This window comes from Carassius auratus, chromosome 2 (genome assembly GCF_003368295.1).
Source record: "Carassius auratus strain Wakin chromosome 2, ASM336829v1, whole genome shotgun sequence".
NCBI lineage: Eukaryota > Metazoa > Chordata > Actinopteri > Cypriniformes > Cyprinidae > Carassius > Carassius auratus.
Window position 1 is genome coordinate 7,035,721 of NC_039244.1, and position 19,560 is coordinate 7,055,280.

A 19,560-nucleotide genomic window follows, 5' to 3' on the forward strand; every position below is an offset into this window, starting at 1 on the left:
ATCCTTCGTCTTTTTTTATATTTAATAATTTAATATAGGCCATTTATGTATCTGGTGAAATTGTATGTGAAATATTATGTGAGTTTCGAACATCTAGTGTGAAATTAATGCCAAAACACATCTAGTTTACTGCCTAATTTTATTTTGAGTGGCTGTGTTTCTTTGCGAGATGCTTGTGCTCCTCCTTTGCTTGCGCTCTTTTCCTCCTCCCCCTTCCTTTCGTGTGTGTGATGCTGGTCTCAAGGGTGTAGCTCACACACTGCAGTAGAAGGTAGGGCTTGGCTGCTGCAATACAATGAGCTGAAAGATGGTGCACCAGGAAAAATGTGTTTACCAGGTAAGACAGGTCAATATATCTTGTATTGTCTTAAGCACCGTGACATCGGTGTGTCTTATAGGAATGTGTCTGTATATCTACATTTGCTTTTTTATTTTTATTTATTTATAAACATATTTATGGTGCTATAAGAATTTCCTTCTGAGTGAAGGATGTTAAAAAGCCTGTAGATTTACTCTTGAAGAAAATGTGCTGCTTGAAATAGAATTGATTTCACCCATTCCACACAAGGTCATGTTTTTCATTTTTTTGGATGGCTGCATTTGCTTAGCATTAACTGCTAGTCTAGTGGCAACATCCACTAATGAAAGCAATCAAAGCTGTTAACATTTTTCAGAATGTACAGGAAACCTGGTTTGCAGATTGTTAATATTACATCACGAGCTGAGTTATTGATGACACTGGTGTTATGGGTGCCATCTGTATCCTTTTATCGAAATGTTAATATCAGTGGAACTGGCCTGCAATCAGCCTGAAAATGGAACATGGGCAGGAGCGTAGAGAAAAATAAGTGTGTCTATTGATATAGGAAGGGAAAGTTATTGACTTTCACCGTAATAAGCCTTATTATTATACTGTTTTTATTTTTTATTTTAAATGTTAGTCATTCTGAGCACCAGAAGGCAGCTGTGTTGCCATGGCAATAAATTGAGTGTAGTATGAAGATCTGAGAGAATATTTGATTCTTGCCAATATATAACATCACATCAGGAATGGTTGCACAGTTATGTATTTCCCCTCTAACAGAGAATGTTCTCAGAACTTTAGCTTATATTCCAGCAAGGATCTCTTAAATTTACAAATGTCCTGCTAGTAACATTAATATAGTGTTTGTACAAAGTTATCTGTTTTTTTTTTTTTTTATAATATTTTTAAAACATTAACACAAAAACATTATGTATCGTTTACGGAACTGTTTTTCAGAGGTGTTTTAGTTGGATGTTTTTTGTAACGTTTTTTTTTTTTTTAAATGGTTTCAAAATGTTCAGGGGACATATCAAAAGTAACATTCCCATAATGTTTGCAAAATAATAACAGGAGTGTTTGCACATTTTTTTTAATTAAGAAAAAAAAAACACGTTTTGAACACTAAAAACATTTAGAAATATTATTTTCATAACGTAATGGGAATGTTAGAAAAACTCTTAGATCATGTTTTTTGTTAGCTGGTGTTTGTGTTTGTCGAGCGCCTGCATGTGCTCTTCCCATGTGTTCTGGTTTTTCTCCTTTTTTTTCACTTCATCTCTGTAATTTGCAGTTTATTGAGGCAGCAGTGATTTTGACAGAAGCACAAAATCTGAATTTATATCATACATTCCCAACCAGACTCCGAGCAATAGCTTCTCTCTTCTTTCCACACCGATACCTTCATGCCCTTATAGCACGTTATTTAAACGCTGTCATGAGCGTTCAGTAGCCGCTGTACGTAGCTGTATGAAAGTGGATGACATCTATTTTTAAATGCCACATCAAATATTTCTGCAGACTGTGTCTGTGAGCATTCTCTTCATTTATTGAAGTCGACTGTGTTTTTGTCAGGCCCAGAGGAATGAGAGGGAGTCCATTAGGCAAAAGCTGGCCCTTGGCAGTTTCTATGACGACGGACCGGTTACCTTTACTGGCTGCAGCAAGAGCAGCAAAACCTGCCTGTCCTCACGGTCAGTGTGCACTTGTGTTCAGTGGATTGGGGTTGTGTTTTATGTAATTGTGACTATTGGGGGGGAGGGGGGAAAAGGGGGGATGACACTGTATGCACTTCTGGTCAGAGCTTTAGTGTAAGTGAGTGTTTTTTTTTTTTTTTTTTGGAAATAGTCTCTTATGCTCACCAAATCAGCATTTATTTGGTTAAAAATACAGTAAATGCTGTAATATTGTGAAATATTATTACAAATTAAAATGACACCTTTCTTTTTATGTAATCTATCCCTGTGATGCAAAGCTGAATTTTCAGCATCGTTACTCCAGCTTTGCAATCACAGGAATAACTTACATTTAAAATATATTAACATGAAAAAAAAACAACAGGCTAAATTGTAATAATATTTGACAACATTTCACAACAGTTTTTACAGTATTTGTTATGAAATAAATGCAGTCTTCTATCAACAACATAAAAAAAATCACAATTATTCCAAACTTTTGACAAATAATGTAGCTACTGGTAAAAAGAATAAAAAAAGTGAAAAATGTTATAAGGTTGAGCAGATAATATTTTTGGTGTTGTCCCATTAGCCACCAGATGATGAAGCACCATTTGTCCAGTGTGTTTCATCATGAGGCACTTCAGTCTTTGTGGGCTGGGCTTGTAATCGTCTCACTGTATCATTGCATACCAAATGTATAACTTGAGCAGTCAACCCCATTTCTCACTCGACATCTAAGTGTACTTTGTTTTAATGGTTTGATCAAACAAATGTTTGACAGAAGAAAAAAAATCTTGCTTTGTGGCTATTTTAGTCTGTTGTGCTTATTGTTTAATATTTGGAGAAAGAGAGTCTGTTGACTTGACACATTTTCTCAAAAATAACATAGGGAGGGAATTTAGATATTGCTGAGGCAAAGATGTTGTGGAGAGTGAAAACGTCAGCAGTTAATCTGCAAAAAAAATCTTTCTGCATAAATATACTCCTTAAGAGATCAGTGTCGATAGTTATCACTTATAAGTGCCATATATACATTTATATATATATATATATATATATATATATGAAGAGTTCAGATGCAAAAGCATTTGAAATTTTCATCTAAAATTAGGATTTTTATCAGGCTCCTATATTTATGTTCAGTTATTTCACTTTAATAGCCTGGAAAAGAAATGACTTGGAGCTTGATAAAATTCCTAATTTTAGATGAAAATTTCAGATGGCACTAAACTTTAAACTTTAGGTTTTTCAAACTGGGGTAGGCCTAGAAAACTAACATAACTATATTGGTGGACTAACATAAGAAAGCTATCCTAAGCCATGAGATAGAGATGCTAGGAGAACAGCCAGACACCTCTCAGAGGGCAAGAAGAAGATCTCTGGTACCAAGGTCAGGAAGGACAGGGCCTCTCACTGGTTAAAATGCAGTTTCTGCCCTTCATCCACCCAGAGACTGATCCCTAAGGTTCTGGTTTGTGACTGCCATACAAATTCCTTAATTCTGAGCCTCTGGCTCATGAGGGAAAAGGAAATAATGGATACCAAGTCCTGAGTCTCCAGCTTTTGAGGAAGCAACAGATAGAACCATGTTCTGAGCCTTCAACCTGTGAGGAAAGAGTTACTCTGTGTTCAGACTTTAGTGAGTGACATGACATACAGCCAAGAATGGTTACCCATACTCAGAATTCATGCTCTGCATTTAACCCATCCAAAGTGCACACACACAGCACACACCATGAACACACACCCGGAGCAGTGGGCAGCCATTTATGCTGCAGCACCCAGGGAGCAGTGCCTTGCTCAAGGACACCTCAGTCGTGTTATTGCCGGCCCAAGACTTGAACCCACAACCCTAGGGTTAGGAGTCAAACTCTCTAACCACTAGGCCATGACTTCCACCTTCAGAGACTTATTCCATGACTTCAGAGTCTTGTCTCTTCAGAGAGACAAAGCAGATTGATGAAGTTTAGACTCTAGCCCTGAGAAGCAGAAGACACACAGACATTTGCAACAAGGTTAAGCTCTGACGAGCAAACCTTCACTTCAAGGTATTTTGTTTGCAATTCCAGACAAGGACCTTCTGCACCTACTCCAGGGCCACATCTGTGTGTTCCAGATGTTAGTACCCTTTGGTGCTCCGGGAGATCAGCATCCTCCAGCACTTCATGTTCAAGGCTGTTGAAACTAATTCCTGCTTCTTTCCCCACTGCATTGTTACCAGCACAACAAGTGGAAGAAGTCACCACCACTATAGACTGCTCACTCGAATATCACTTATCCAAACCTATTCCAGAGACTCTATTGTTCTACTATTGAACTGAATGTAAAGAACACCGTAAATGGGAGAATATGACATTTAAACAGAGAGTCTGATATGTTGACTAAGGGAATGAAAAGCAAATACATGACAAATAAATATGCCTGGTATAGTGCTAATTTTTTTTTTTTTTTTATCTGTACTAAACATTGAAATTACTGTATGTACTGTAGAGTAAAATTATTATTTTTAGTGCTTTCTCTTAATAAAAACAGAAGCCTCTTATCATTGACCACTTACTTCATATTATGAAATTTTATTGCATCACAAATCCATGGACTGGCTATGGTTTTTAGTGTGAGAGTTGCTGATTAAAAAGAGCATACAGTATTTTCCTGCACTACACTCAACGGTGTATATTTCACAGAATTAACTTTAGAAGAGATACCACAGAACCAGTCTCTACCAGTCTACAGGAGTAAACTCTGCCACTGAAGAGTTCTATTGAAGCCTATAGCCAATGTTTCCTTTGAATACCTTTAACCACAAAATTCTATTGCAAATGAAGAAAAGTTCAAGCAAAGCTTTCTGTGGGAAGTGTGCATCACTGCGGTTCACAGACACTAAAAATAGACTTTTTCACTCTTTCTTTTTCATTTCAGTAAATTCTATCTGAAGTTATTATTTCAGAGTTATACTTAACGGTTTATTGCACAAAGAAGTTAATTATTTTTTTCTCAAATAACACTGATTATTAATCAAAATGCATTCTAAAGATTATAATTTAAGAGCCTTGTTGTGTATTCCACCCCATTGCAAATATCTACAATATCCATTTAGCAAACTACACCGTATTGAAACTGACAGTGTGATTGTGTAAAATAGCAGTAACCTGCATTGTTGTGCATTAGTTATGTTAATAACATTTGCAAAATTATTTTTTTATGTCTCTCACATTGCATTTTTTTTCTGCTAAACCTTTCTTTTTGAACATTTATTTTTATTTGTGCAACAACAAAGTCATACTATACAAAATTATTAATATACAATGAAAAGTGGCTAAATAAAAGACCAACAGCCAATGGCACATCAGTTACTATATGTAAATTATTTGTATTTTATTACTATTTCTCTCGGTATATATATATATATATATATATATATATATATATATATATATAGCATCAACATTACAATCTGTAAGGTTATTAGCAAGAATTTAGCTAAACTTATCCAGCCACTCTTTACAAAAACCTTGTTACATTAGCTAAAAGTCCAATGCCCATAAAGATCCTAAATGATTAGTAATTGTATATATGCGTTAACAAATGATGGATAGTTTCAACTTTAGATCAATCTTTGCAAAAACATGATCAAATGATAAATAAATGATTAGTAAAGATGTGTGAATAGAGTAAATGCCGGTCTTTCATGACACTTTTTACCATCGAGTTGACTGCTCATAAAGGTATTAATGATTATTAAACATTTGTAAATACTGAATAGTTTCCACTTTAGTTTGGGTACTGCAAAAACATAAATAAAACATGAATAGATAATTTGTTAAGATGTGTAAATAGAGGTCTACACAAAAAACAAAGACCCACAAATGAAGATCATATGAACTGAAAATGTACTGACATTTGTAAACTCAAATGCTAATCATTGGGTAATAGTAAGTTCATTAGTAAACATTAACAAGAACATTATTTCATATTTCTAGGTATGAGAATATATATTAACTAAAGATTTGTTAAGCATTATATAATGTGTGTTAATGATTTATAAATGAAAGTTATTATAAAGTGTTACCAAATCTTGCATGTACAATGAATACAGTGAAACAAACTTTTAATTTTGAAAAATACAAAATAAAAATTCTCACTGCACTCTCACTCTAGGCTTCAGAATGGGGTGAATCTACAGATGTGCTTTGTGAATGACAGCAGCAGTGACAGGGACAGTGATGCAGAGGACAGCAGAACAGAGACCAGCTTGGACACCCCATTGTCACCTATGGTATAAACCCTAGATTTTTAACGTATATAAAACAAAGTGCTTATACATTTTGGAACCGTGATGATAATGTGATTTACTGTTTTGTGTGTGTGTGTGTGTATTTTTTATTTAATATTTTTGCCCTGTCTCACTATAGAGTAAACAGAGTTCCTCACTCTCTGACCGGGATACAGGAGAAGAAGACCTGGACTCAGAGGATTCAGAATTCTGGCGGCTACAGCGGCGGCTGCAGGAGGAGGCCCGTGTGGCTCTGGCGTTGGCCCGTCCCATGGCCCGCATGCAGGTGGAGGTGGAGAGACAGATTCAGCTACACCGCAGGTCCCCCGTGGCAGACCTGGTCAGTCAGACAACAGTCCAAAAATAGCGTTGTATTGTTTTATCCGCCTGCAGGCTGTAAGAGCCTTCACTTCATCTCAGAGCACTTGCTAATAAGAAAAACTAAATCAATACATTCAGCATCACTTAACTTTTTATGTTACAGTTACCACATCTGCCACACATCAGTGAGAGCCTAATGAAGAGGAATCTGAGGCCTGTGGACCTGAGGGACATGAGTCTTGGACAGTTACAGGTCATCACCAATGACCTACACTCTCAGATACAAGGTAAAAGCAGCAGACAGAAATATTCCAACTAAGCAACCAGTTTGCTATTTCATTATTTTCTGAGTTTTTTTTTTTTTTTTTTGTCTGGGTGTACTTAAAAAAAACAACCGTTAACAGAAATAATGCAAAGATAACAAGAGCAACATTACATCTTATATATATAGTATTACAGTATTACTGTATATGTTTTACACATGCTCTTGTAATGTTTAGTCATGTTCTTATATTTACTTCTTTTTCTATGAAGTTATATTATGCAACAACCAGAAAGACAAAACTCTTTTTTTCTAGTAATGGCAGTGACGAGGTTGATTTGACTTGTAATTGCGGTGCAGGTCTGAATGAGGAACTGGTTCAGCTGTTGCTCATGAGAGATGAACTACACATGGAACAGGATGCCATGCTGGTAGATGTGGAGGATCTAACCAGGTCAGGCCGTGACCCTTTTAAATGCTGCTTAAAATAGGGCTTACACAGAGGCTGGGATGAGTACATGCAAAAAAAAAAAAAAACATTGTTTTTGTTTATGTTTTTGAACAGGCATGCACATAGCCAGCAGAGGCACATGATGGAGAAGTCCCTAGCCAAAGCAAAAGCATCTTGCCATGGTCGCTGTGGTTCTCCATTTTGAGTCAAACAGCAGGGTCCAACCACTTGTTTCACTATACAATGAAGCAGTGTACTCACGATAGATCCTTTTTATAGATGTGTGTTTTTGCCTATGTTCCAAGCTTTGTGTGGATGTATGTTAATTATACATGCTGTACGTGTTCATGCATGCCCGCACCTTAGCTGAGGGTTACACACTCCCCTCTGAGAAAATCCTGTTGATCCTTTATTATGTATAAATAAAGAAAGAATCATCAATCACTGACAGGCTGGATCTTCTCCCGTGCGAAATATCTGCTGGTTTCATCATACTGAACAGACCATAATAGGAAACAACTCTAGTAGAAGGCTGGTTCACCCCAAAAGTCATGTAATTCAAACCCTTTTTGAAGATTTTCAATGAATGTTTCGGAAACGTTTTGTCCATGCGATGAAAGTCGATGGGGATGCAAATCAACATTAGACCCCAGTGACTTTCATTTTTGAAATATGTGGTTTTCCTCAGATGAAGGAAATGCATCCAGGCATCTCAGCTAGTAAACTGCTTCTCTGTGCAGATTATTACTGGATTCGCTTATCAACCTTCTGCAATATCTCTCTTTAGGGATGAATACGTTTACTCTAGTTTACTCTGACGCAGTGTTTGCACTGGCTGATGTGCTGTGCATGGAGCTCTCCTAACTTAAACATAACCAAAAGGGAATATTAGGGTGATGTTAATGTTATATTTGTTTGACACTGCCTGGTGTGGTGGTATTTGATTCTTGTGTTCACAATGAACTATTAACGTTAGTCTTTTAATAATGTCGATTTTATTTACATTTTCATCCAAATGTTGCATTTGCTGTTTCACAGCTGTGGATGACAGCATGGTTGAATTGCTGTATGTATTTGTGCACAGAACTGTGAATGGAAATTAGGAACAAATAAATGACCTAATATGTGCCAGTATGACATGTAACGGTTTTCTTCTTAAGTTCCAACTGTTCTGCAGAGTCACAAGATGAAGCGCCAAACAAGTGTCATTGTGGTCTGTATTAGGTCAGTCCCACAAACGAAACCTGTACAAATGAAAAATGCAATAAATAAAAATAACAGTGTGAAAAAAGTACCCATCGTTTTTTTTTAATTCACTTATCTGATTTTTGTATCTAAGTTTTCCACAGTGACTTTGTGGAAATAACACTTTGTCATGAAATGTCAGCATATAGAATCTGAACTGAGAGTCGAGTAGAGTTACATTCACTTCCTTTTTGTGGCCAGTCTGGCCAGATTACTCAAAACACTCCACTGCGCTCCCGCTCTCTCACTGTTACGCAGGCCAAGAGTCCAGCACCACAATATTACATCATTTTTAGGAGATATGATGTGTCAGCTCCAGCAGATGATCACAAATAATAAGGAAAATAAAACAGTTTAGTTGTTTTTAGTGGGTTTTCCACTCTTGTTGAACTCTTTAAAGACTGCAAACCCAATAATATGTGAATGTATATTAAATGTCATAAAAAGAGAAAGAATGGATAAATACATAATACATAAAAATGAAAGTAATTAATAAAAAAAGTCACTTTCTATAAATGCAAAATTTCTATTTTAATATTCCCAGTATTTATAATAATATATAATATTAATTTCTATAAATGTAAAACATGACACAGTGAAAGTTTGTTGTTTCATGCTTAAATATGGTCAAATTCAGAGGAAATGTGACATTATTTAAAAACACATCAATATGTTGATTAAAAATTACGTTAAAAATTATAACTTGTTCTTTGTTTTCTTAAGAAGAAGAAGAAACCAAAATCAGGATTACAGTAAAGCACTTAGTAAATGGGGTAAAGTTTTAGATGAATAAAAATTAATATTGTTTATTTTTAGAAAATCTGTTTGAATCATTGTTCTCACAGTCATCTTATGATTTAACATATTAAAAATCACAGCAAAAAAAAAAAATATATATATATATATATATAGAGAGAGAGAGAGAGAGAGAGAGAGAGAGAGAGAGAGAGAGAGAGAGAGCAGGCTATTTGAAGATTTACAGATTGACTAACTTCCATTTTAAGTGTCTTTTTATTCAGGGGGGAAATAGCAGATAGCCTAAGGGAAATGCTTTCAGACTGATTTTAACTTGGAATATTTTTTACGTTTAAAATGTTTTACTATCATAACATTCAGCAAAATTCCTTCAGGTTCTTACATCACGAGATATCTTCAACGCCCAGTTTTCTTTTAAACCTTCTTTAACGTGCTTCTGTGAAATGTTTGTATGACTGTAAACGAGAACACAACTAATTAAAAAAAAATGCATGAAATTGATAGTGATAAAAGGGGTTTTACTAAATAAGAAGGTTCTTGATTCTTATCCTGCACACACACACACACACACACACACGCACACACACACACATACTGTAGTAGCCTACTCCGTAGTACAGTAGTAAATCGAAACGTGCGTTAATTCCCAAGCAAGCAGTGTGTCCTAAACTACAGAACTCAACATCTGTAATACCACGGAAATTACAAAAACACATGGTTATTTTCATTTTGGTTAATAGCAACGCGTTTTGAAAAGGAAACTCCCTTATCTCCAGATGATCTATAAAAGGACAAATCCTGATCCTTAGCATTAGAATGTGCAACAGTTGAACGCAACAATGCGGTCCAGCGTTTGCAATTGTGAGTATTTTTATTTAGCTTTTCACCTTTTTAATCTACAAACTATTTCGGTGCTCTATCCTGTTCATTTCAATTCATTTTATTTATAATATAATAAAGATGCATCATATTAACATAATGTATTGCAAAATGTGATGCTACAGATTTGCTCGTCAGCATTGTGTGCTTTGCTCTGCTGTGGAGATGGAGTATCGGCGGTCCGGTCGGAGCACGTGAATCACCATTGCGCCTCACGGGAACGTGCAACGAACTTGCGCGCTCACTGCTCGGGAACGTGTCAGCGGTGCTCGAGGTGGTGAGTGTCATTCAGTAAAGCAACACATATACATAACACACACACACACACACACGGTCTTAAGTGTATATTATCCTCTTACAGAACCACTTGTTCAGCGGTTTTGACTGCTCACAGCAAAACCCAGAGGTGCATCTCAGGAGGCAAACGGTGTCTGCTTGCACACCACAGGTAAGAGAAGAGAGTCACGCTAAAAATGATATGATGATGCTCTCCTAATGGAGTTTACGAGACATAGCGCATAAGTGGCCAGGGCAAGAACGACAAGTCCACTTTTTTCTTTTCTTTTTTTAAATAAGCATCAAGAGTTTAGGTACAATTTACATATAACCCTTTGTATAACAGAATTTTAAGTAGATTTTATATTTATTTTTATATATGCATATTCATAATTCTTTATTCATTTTAAGGATATATTCTTGCATTCACTAAATGGTCCTGAGATGTGATGAATAAGTATAAAAAATTACAAATATTGAATAGTCATAAAAAAAACTATATTATTTTTACTACTATTACTACTACTGTTACTACTGATAAACGAAAATAATTAATAACAATAATAAAGTATATTGTTGTCGTTTAAAATAACTATTAAATATGTCTTAAAATACAGCTTCTTGAAACTATAATAGACTCTTGTTTGTGAATTAAAAAAAACTAACAAAAAAACATTGGGTTTATTTAAAATTATCTTGCTTAATTATTGTCAGTGGAAGGCATTGAAAACAGAGTTGCCTCGGTTTAATTTATAACTAAACCTCAGTATAAGTTTGCTCATAAATATAACATGCCATTGTATTTCAAAAATCATTATTTATTACATTCCTTTCTTCATCATAGCAAATTCTTGAATGCTGAATTTCAGCGTAATCAAAACATGTTTCTCTATGTTTTCCACCCAGCAGAACTCTGACTGCGCTCCCAGTGCTGTTCTGAATATTGATGAGGTAAACGTACAATCCATATTCCCAATTCTTCAGTTTATTCTTCGGTTTATTATTGTCTTTTGTCATTTATATTGCCATATATCTTTGTAGAATGAATGCCTACATAGTATTCTGGAAGATCTTCACTACTATCGGGAGACATTTAGTGCTTACTCGAACCCAGAGCTCACCAGAAGTGTAGTTAGGAGCATTGATGACCTCCTGCAGGTAAAATAAGCCAGTCAACCAAACACAAACAGCTTTCTCTAATTCCTCTTAAGTGCAAGGCTCTTTTTCACTCTCTGTCTATCTCTCTCTCTCTCTCTCTTTTATTTTTTGTACATTGTAATAGAACTGCTTCTCTGTCTCAGTGATGGACATCTCTCCGGCCAAGGTACAACAGATTATATTTATTGATAATAGGCATGTAATGTTTTGAGTTCTTTCTTCTGGCCTCTGTGATCCTATCATGTTTAAGTATGATTATGTATTTTTCAGGTGTCTATAGATCATCAAAAATCTTTTCAAGAACGACTGCAGCTGTGCAAAGTCCTAAAGGGTTTCAACCTTCGAACAATAACAATAAACCGTGTTTTCAACTACATTTTGTCAAAATAGCAAACTAAGTTGCTACAGCCCAAGCACCTGTAGGTTTTCTGTTCCAAAAAGCAATGATTATTTATTAGTAAGTTATTTATTGTATTTAAACATTATTTATTTATGCAATAATGTATGCTATTTTATTTTTGCAAACTTCTGATTTGTTTCTTGTTGTTTTATTAAAGTTGGCAATGCACTTCAGCAAAACCTTGTTTTACTAGTCATGCTTTGTCTTATACATAAAATATAATTGGTTAATAATACAATATATATAATTTGGTCGTATATACTTGTGATAAAATGGGAGTAAGTCACAAGAGGAAATGACTTCAACATAGTCATATTCCTAAACTGAAACAGTTTTGTGCATAGAAATGATTACCTTAATAATGCAGACGACCAATAAGGAAAGTGATTATTCAGGATACATTTTCTTTCTAAGATAGCCTCATTTAAAGATATGATTATATTACCAAAGCATTGTATATTATAGTCTGGTAATTTCTTAACAGGTGTACTAATTTCCATTCTTAATACAACTAACATATATTAATTCCTCTCTACTTCCCTTTACCTTTCTGAACTGGTAAAAATAACTGGCATTTTGCAGTTTCATCATCAGTGCGACCAAATATTGAGAATTTCTATTTTTCTTTTGGTTTCATACAAGCCAATGCTTAATGACCACAAACACCTGATGTCATCACATAAGAGGAAGTTTCCAGCCACTGGATTACTACATTGTAATTTCAAGAAACATTTTCTTAGACAAATCTTAGAATATTCTTATTTCATTTCAGCCAAGGAAAGTGAGGAAAAAAGTGGTCAAGGTGCTAAAAAATATATAAAACGGGGAATTTAGTGAGAAAATTAATATGAACACAAACACATGTCTCAACTGTGTTTCTGAATTTGTTTGAGGAGTTACACAAACTAACAGTCTGAGTGTTTCTGGCACTGATGTGTTCCACATCAATCTGGAACAAGTTCATACTACGAACAAACAAGTTTGAAATTAAGGTAGGCACTTGAGGTTCGGGGAAATTCCACTCAAAAAGACCAAAACAAATCATTTCAAATAATAAGGTTGCATTACAAATCGTCTGTATCCGTCGATTTAACAGAATAAGCTGCACGTTTTCCTTCATGTTCCATATTCAGATGTCAGTAATGCTTGGTATTTTAATGTGACATGGTCACAAAAATATAAACAAATAGCTCTTTTCAGTCTGCTGTATTTGTTTCCTTCTAAATATATATATTTTTTCTTTCCCCTTTGTATTTCACACGGGGCCTGTTCTAAACATGTAAAGGCACCAGGCAAAATTCATGTTAGGGGCCCCCACCTCCAAATAAAAATCACCTGAAACAAATATCATTCCTAACCTTTTTATACATTGCTTTGTAAATGAATATTTTTTTCTTATACAGTGCCAGTCAAAATTTAGACACATTTCTATTTTATTTTCTATTTTTTATTTGTTTTATGATTATCAACCATGCATTAATTTGATAAAAAATTCTTAAATTCAATATATATATATATATATATATATATATATATATATATATATATATATATATATATATATATATATATATATATATATATATATATATATATATTTATGATAATGTGAAACATGATTACAATTTTAAATAATGGTTTTCTATTTTATTTTACTTTAAATATAATCAATTAATGTGATGCAAAGCTGAATTTTGAGCATCATTACTTTAGTTTTAAGTGTCACATGACCCTTCCAGATGATGATTTATTATACATTTTAAGAAATAGTTGTATAATAGTTAATATATATATATATATATATATATATATATATATATATATATATATATATATATATATATATATATATATATATATATATATATATTAAACTGTGATACATTTTTTCAGTAGTTTTTGAATTTATTTAAAATTTGTTTAAAAAATTAAAAAATATAAATATTTATTTAATCAGTTTAACACATCCTTGCTGAATTTTCTTTGGCAATGTATATACATTAATAAAACTTTATCTAAGGTAATCTCTATTTTTCTTTGTTAAGGATGTTATAGCCATAGTATTATTATTGTTATTATTATTATTATTATTATTATTATTCAGTAATTTGTATAGTAATTTATTCACAGTTCCTGAATACCACTTTATTAAATGCATATCAGTGATTTTATGATTTTTTTTTTTATTAATTTCTTTCCTAGCTGGGTATGGGCAGGATTCCCCCCTACCATTTCAATATTATTCATATTAATAATATGAAATGTATTGCATTGTTACCTTTTATACCAATCGATTGAAAGTGAAAGACGATCGCTGAGCAGAAAATAATCAATTTCTAGTTATTTGAAACTGAAAATAAGTGTTATGTTAGACAAGTGATGTAATCATCAACAGAATTTAGAAAGCACACACATCTGATATGTTAGAAAATACCAAATTCCTTGCTTTTACTTTAGTAGCTATTTTGCCACTCCCGACGCGATGTCATTCATTGACCACGCAAATCCAAAGCGTCGAGTCTGAAGTTTGAATTGTGGATATTCTGGATACAAGGATATTCTGTGTGGATATGGAAAATTTGATCAGAAGGAAAACAAAGATCATATTCAAATTAACACATTTTTTTATATATGTATGTATTATTCCAGTGGAAGTAAAAATAATAATTTTACTTTACTTGTACAGCTTATTTATTATTATTTTGGGAAAAATTCACACACATAAGAAGAAATGGTCAGGATCCAAGACAAATTTAATTAATTTTCTTCAGGAGACAAAGGACTACCGCACCAGTTTGGAGAACACTGTAGCAAAGAAGACTTGTAATATTTTTCACAAATTTGACGATTTTGATTAATGAATCAATGGTTTGATTTATGTTTTTTTTTTTTTTTTTTTTTTTTTTTTGTAAACTGATGCATATTTTGTTTTCGTAAAATAAAATAAAATAAAATAAAATAAAAAATGACGCATCTGACGCCATCAGCGCGCTACTGTAAATCGGCGGGATTTAAGACCCCGCGGGTTTCTACCCGGATCCTGGCAGGCAGCTCGAGCTCAAGGCTAGTGACCATCGGAATGAAAATGCCGTCGTCTTTATTCAGCATTGCTCTGGTTTCTTTTATTCTGGTTTTTATTGCGTCACATTTCGGAGAGGTGTTAGCTGATGACAAAGGACGAGGTAAAAATTTTGTATAAATTTAGACATTTGAGCAATATTATCCCTATAAACACTTGCTGTGCTAGACCACCGGCTTCTGACCGGAACGCGGATCTAATGTAACACCCGATTGAGCGAACAAAAACTCAGTAACGTTACTGTCTCAGTAAGGCTAAATGTCCACTGCTAATATGACATTGTACCTATTCCCATATAGGTGAAAGAATATGCTTTATTAAGTGATGAGCTCATTATAAACCTAAATATATGGGATTTTGCAGCTGCAATTAAGATTAGCAACGTTAATCATAAAAAAATTATCATATGAGTTATGTATTTTTACTGACCCGCCTCTGACATTGCATTGTCATTGTGTATTGGACGAAAGACCGTGATTAATCTCTGATCACAGGCGCGTTGTTGCAGATCTCTTTGTTCAGTGGTTGTAGTCGTGGCTTGTTCCAACAGGTACACTTGCACCTCACCGGATGGATCATTTTACTATCTGTAATATACATGTATGTTTGTATGATTTAAGGATTTGGTGACCATATTCACTGGAGGAGCCTTGACGATGGGAAGAAGGAGGCTGAAGCAAGGTACATCTGGCTTAATCTAGGTTTTCAATATCCTCTGTACTTTGTAACATTGTAGTTTATGTGTAGTTAATTCATTTCTATAAAAGGTAGGCCTATACCAGACTTTCAGAAATATAATCAGGTCAAGTCCAGGCACTTAACCCTGTAAAGCCTTCTGTATCATATTTGTATCAAACTTTAAATGCTCTATTAATTAAAATTATCAACACGATCAAAACTTTGCTGAAAAAAACAAACAAAAAAACAGTTGTATACAATCTACTACATGCCTTCTGTTACTTGAATGATATTAAACGTGTGTGTGTGTGTGTGGGTGTAGTTGTTGTTTTTTGGCTGTGGAGTCTTTACAGATTTTTATAAAATAAAAGTTACAGTAACTTATTTTGTTTGTAATATTTCAAAATTAACACTAACTGGACTGAAGTTTATTTGATTATCCTTTTTTTTTTCTTGTTTCTTGTTCTAAAAATCTCTGCATCATCATTGTATTGCATTGCATTATATTTTTTGCCCCCCCCCACACAATAAAACATACAGAGCTTTGATCATAAAACTAAGCGTTTGAATATCATCTTTCTAAGACATATAATTGGAAGATATGCAGTGACTATATATAGAGTATTATGTAAAGGATAATGGTGTATCAAATGTGATACTCAATAGAGTAACAAAACCCCAAAAAAATCTTAGCAGAATAGAATAACATTAGCCATTGTTCAGTGAGGGCAGGGCCGTCCTTAGGGGGGTGTAGCTGGTGCGGTCACACTGAGCCCTGCGGTGAACGGACCGAGGGGGGCTCCACGTCAGCTAAAGACAGCCTTGAGTGAGGGACTGAGTTGCCTTGAATGAATTTGACATCTGCAACGTTTTCTACTGAATGGAATGTTTTACAAGTGATTTCCAAATGTAATTCTGATCTTGTTCTGTCCAGTGGGCTCCCTCTGATGGTCATCATTCACAAGACGTGGTGTGGAGCCTGCAAAGGTAGATGCTGCTTGAGTTTCTGGACAGTGCACAGATTAATGACAGAAGATCCGGAACTTGTGTTCAGTTCGTCTTGATAAAGGCGGTACTGCTAGTAGATATTTTCGTGGAAACCATGATAGATTTTTTTCATGCTTATTCGATAAATAGAAAGTTGAAAAGTCAATTTTTTCTTTTCAAAATGTAAAAATCTTCACTGTCACTTTTGATCAATATTATATTTTTTATCAAAAAACTTTTGAACGGTACTAATTTATGATGTATGAAAGGCTTATTCTTCTGTTACCTTGAAGTGTACAGATGATTTATGATGTTTAAAAAAATATCTTTAGCACTAAAGCCCAAGTTTGCTGAATCAAAGGACATCTCTGAGTTGGCTCACAACTTTGTCATGGTCAACTTGGAGGTGAGGAGCTCTTCTTATTTACTTAATAAATTTTACAAAATACATATTGTAGATGATTTAAATTAAAATATTCTCATTCCATGTCCCTCTTCGTGTGGCTGTAGGATGAAGAGGAGCCAAAAGATGAGGCCTTTAGTCCAGATGGCGGTTACATTCCAAGAATACTTTTTCTTGGTAGGTCATAAACATAAACAAATGCACTCGTTTGTTTAAAGGTGGACTGACTTTTTTTTCCTTTTTTTGTTCTTTGGTAAGATCCCACTGGTAAAGTCCACTCTGAGATCACAAACAAGAATGGGAACCCCTCCTACAAATACTTCTACAGCAATGCAGATCAAGGTAAGATATTCTAAGAAAAATGTCATTTAAAAGACACATAAATATATAAATCTATATTTTATTAATTAATTATTGCTGGCCACTTTTTTTCTTTTTTTCATCAAGTCAAACCAACCATCTACAAGTTAATCACAACATTACAAACATTTTTTTGTAGTAAAGTATTTAAAAATCAGACAAAAAACAAAAGGTCCAAGACTCTGAAGTTACTGCTTTAGTGAAAGAAAGAACTACAATCACATGAACCATTGCAAACAAATTTAAAACCTTGGAGAAATATAAAACCGTCTATTTAAAGTGGTTCATTGTGTACATATAGAAACAATATATTAAGTTAATTGCAAAATATGCATATATATTCAAATATTTAACTTCTGAGAGTGCGGGAGACCAACTTGATTCGTGATGCTTCATGGGAGTGGGCGGAGCTCAGCGCTTGTTTGGCACGATTCGATTGCTTCGACTCTGTGGGTATTGCAGTTTTTCACTAGGGATTCCACTGTTCAACACGATTATTTAAATCAAGGTCAATAATGTGAACTGAAGACTTCAATAAAAGCATGCAGCTTTGATTAACAACCTCAGAGTTTCTAAGTTATCGTTAAAAATGAATTTCCCTATGGAGAAAACAAATGGCATTTTTACTTCTTGAATCTGACTGTTGCATTCTATGGAATAGGAACACACAAGTTCTGACGTAACACATTTTGCAAAAATATTGTCATCACAATCGAGTTTATAAATGCATCATAAACAGTGCAGTGAATTGACTTGATTCTTGTCTGAAATGACTTGTTTTCACTCTCTTTGCTTCAAATAGCAAACTTTCCAGTGGCAATGCAAAACAGGATTGACTGTGTGTACAGTCCATTCTAGAGATGAATTTGGAAAACAAATGAGATTTAATGTGCAATGTGAACAGAACGACTGACATCTAACTTGACCACGTTTCTTTTGTGTGCAGTTGTGGCTAGCATGAAGGAAGCTCAAGAGAAGCTGACTGGTGATGCCTTCAGGTCCACTCACATCGGGGATGAACTCTAAGAAGGACAAAAGCAGCATGGAAAGATCTCAGACAGTACACTGCATCACATTGCTGGGCGCATTAGATCCATCCATCCATCACAAACCTCAACTCCTGTCATTTAATTTGATCTGCTATAGCACAAGACAAGCTTCAAAAATGAAGGAATTTATAATGCATTTACAGATTACATTTCAAGATATCGCAGCTTGCTTTAGATTGACTTTTTACTTTGAGAACCAAAGCATACTTATTGTCCATGTCACATAATGGGTGCTAAAAATCAATATATTTTTTTTTTCTTCATCTTGCATTTCATTAGTTCAAAGCTGACATGTCCATATTGATTGTTCATGTTGAAAACATTCAGCCCTCTTGACTGCATTCTTAAGGCACTCCACGTTTTTTTGACTAAGAAACACGCCAGTAAGACATGTCTCATGTGCTTCCAAGCCATATCTTGCAAGCTGTGGTAAACTGATCCAGTTACACAGACACTTACATGAAGAGCCTTATAATCCCTAAACTCTACCCCCCATGAACGTACCGGTTCTATTATGTTATTAGAAATTCTAATAGGGTCTCTTAAACTTGCCATGTCTTAGTCCTCGATATATGGAGTCGCCTTTAATTTTAAATAGATTTTTACTATTGTAAGTAACTTTAATTTAAGGAATATAATGTGAGCTGCCACTACTTTTTTTGTTTTTTGGGGGGAGTCTGGGGGGTGGAAAGGGAATTGTCTGTTTTCACCCTATTGTATTTTGTACCAATATGTAAAATGAGACTACAAATAAAGTTGATATAAAATATTGGAATACAGTTATTTCAGTATCATCTTACAGAGTAGAGTGACCAATACTTAAATATATTATGGTATTTGATGCATTGTGTTAAAACAGGATTTAAGCACAATAGAGATTTTTACTAAATTAAGTTGACAACCCATCAGTAAACACACACACACACACACAAAAAACAACATCAAATTAGAATGTGTGTCATATAAAATAATTCCTAAACTACCATTCAAAGGTTTTTTTATT

At 34.3% G+C, this 19,560-nt stretch overlaps 2 protein-coding genes across 2 annotated transcripts; both read left to right on the top strand.

The window, feature by feature from the left end:
* Positions 1–224: 224 nt before the first annotated feature.
* Positions 225–8,581, top strand: LOC113114527 (schwannomin-interacting protein 1-like). The gene is made up of 7 exons (XM_026281441.1): positions 225–337; positions 1,877–1,995; positions 6,139–6,256; positions 6,393–6,593; positions 6,738–6,861; positions 7,197–7,290; positions 7,402–8,581. Exons 1-7 carry the CDS (start codon positions 308–310, stop codon positions 7,490–7,492), a joined length of 777 nt encoding a protein of 258 aa, XP_026137226.1. The 5' UTR covers positions 225–307; the 3' UTR covers positions 7,493–8,581.
* Positions 8,582–15,028: 6,447 nt separating this feature from the next.
* On the top strand, positions 15,029–19,329 carry LOC113114536 (thioredoxin domain-containing protein 12-like). The gene is made up of 7 exons (XM_026281446.1): positions 15,029–15,183; positions 15,701–15,761; positions 16,693–16,745; positions 17,078–17,151; positions 17,256–17,325; positions 17,407–17,490; positions 18,455–19,329. Exons 1-7 carry the CDS (start codon positions 15,081–15,083, stop codon positions 18,532–18,534), a joined length of 525 nt encoding a protein of 174 aa, XP_026137231.1. The 5' UTR covers positions 15,029–15,080; the 3' UTR covers positions 18,535–19,329.
* The last annotated feature ends 231 nt before the right edge of the window (positions 19,330–19,560 follow it).

Coding starts and splice junctions, on each gene's coding strand:
- LOC113114527 (XM_026281441.1), top strand. CDS start 308: ATGGTGCACCAGGAAAAATGTGTTTACCAG. Junction 338..1,876: donor AGGAAAAATGTGTTTACCAG/GTAAGACAGGTC, acceptor TGTTTTTGTCAG/GCCCAGAGGAATGAGAGGGA. Junction 7,291..7,401: donor GATGTGGAGGATCTAACCAG/GTCAGGCCGTGA, acceptor GTTTTTGAACAG/GCATGCACATAGCCAGCAGA.
- LOC113114536 (XM_026281446.1), top strand. CDS start 15,081: ATGAAAATGCCGTCGTCTTTATTCAGCATTGCTCTGGTTTCTTTTATT. Junction 15,184..15,700: donor AGCTGATGACAAAGGACGAG/GTAAAAATTTTG, acceptor GTATGATTTAAG/GATTTGGTGACCATATTCAC. Junction 16,746..17,077: donor GTGGTGTGGAGCCTGCAAAG/GTAGATGCTGCT, acceptor AAATATCTTTAG/CACTAAAGCCCAAGTTTGCT.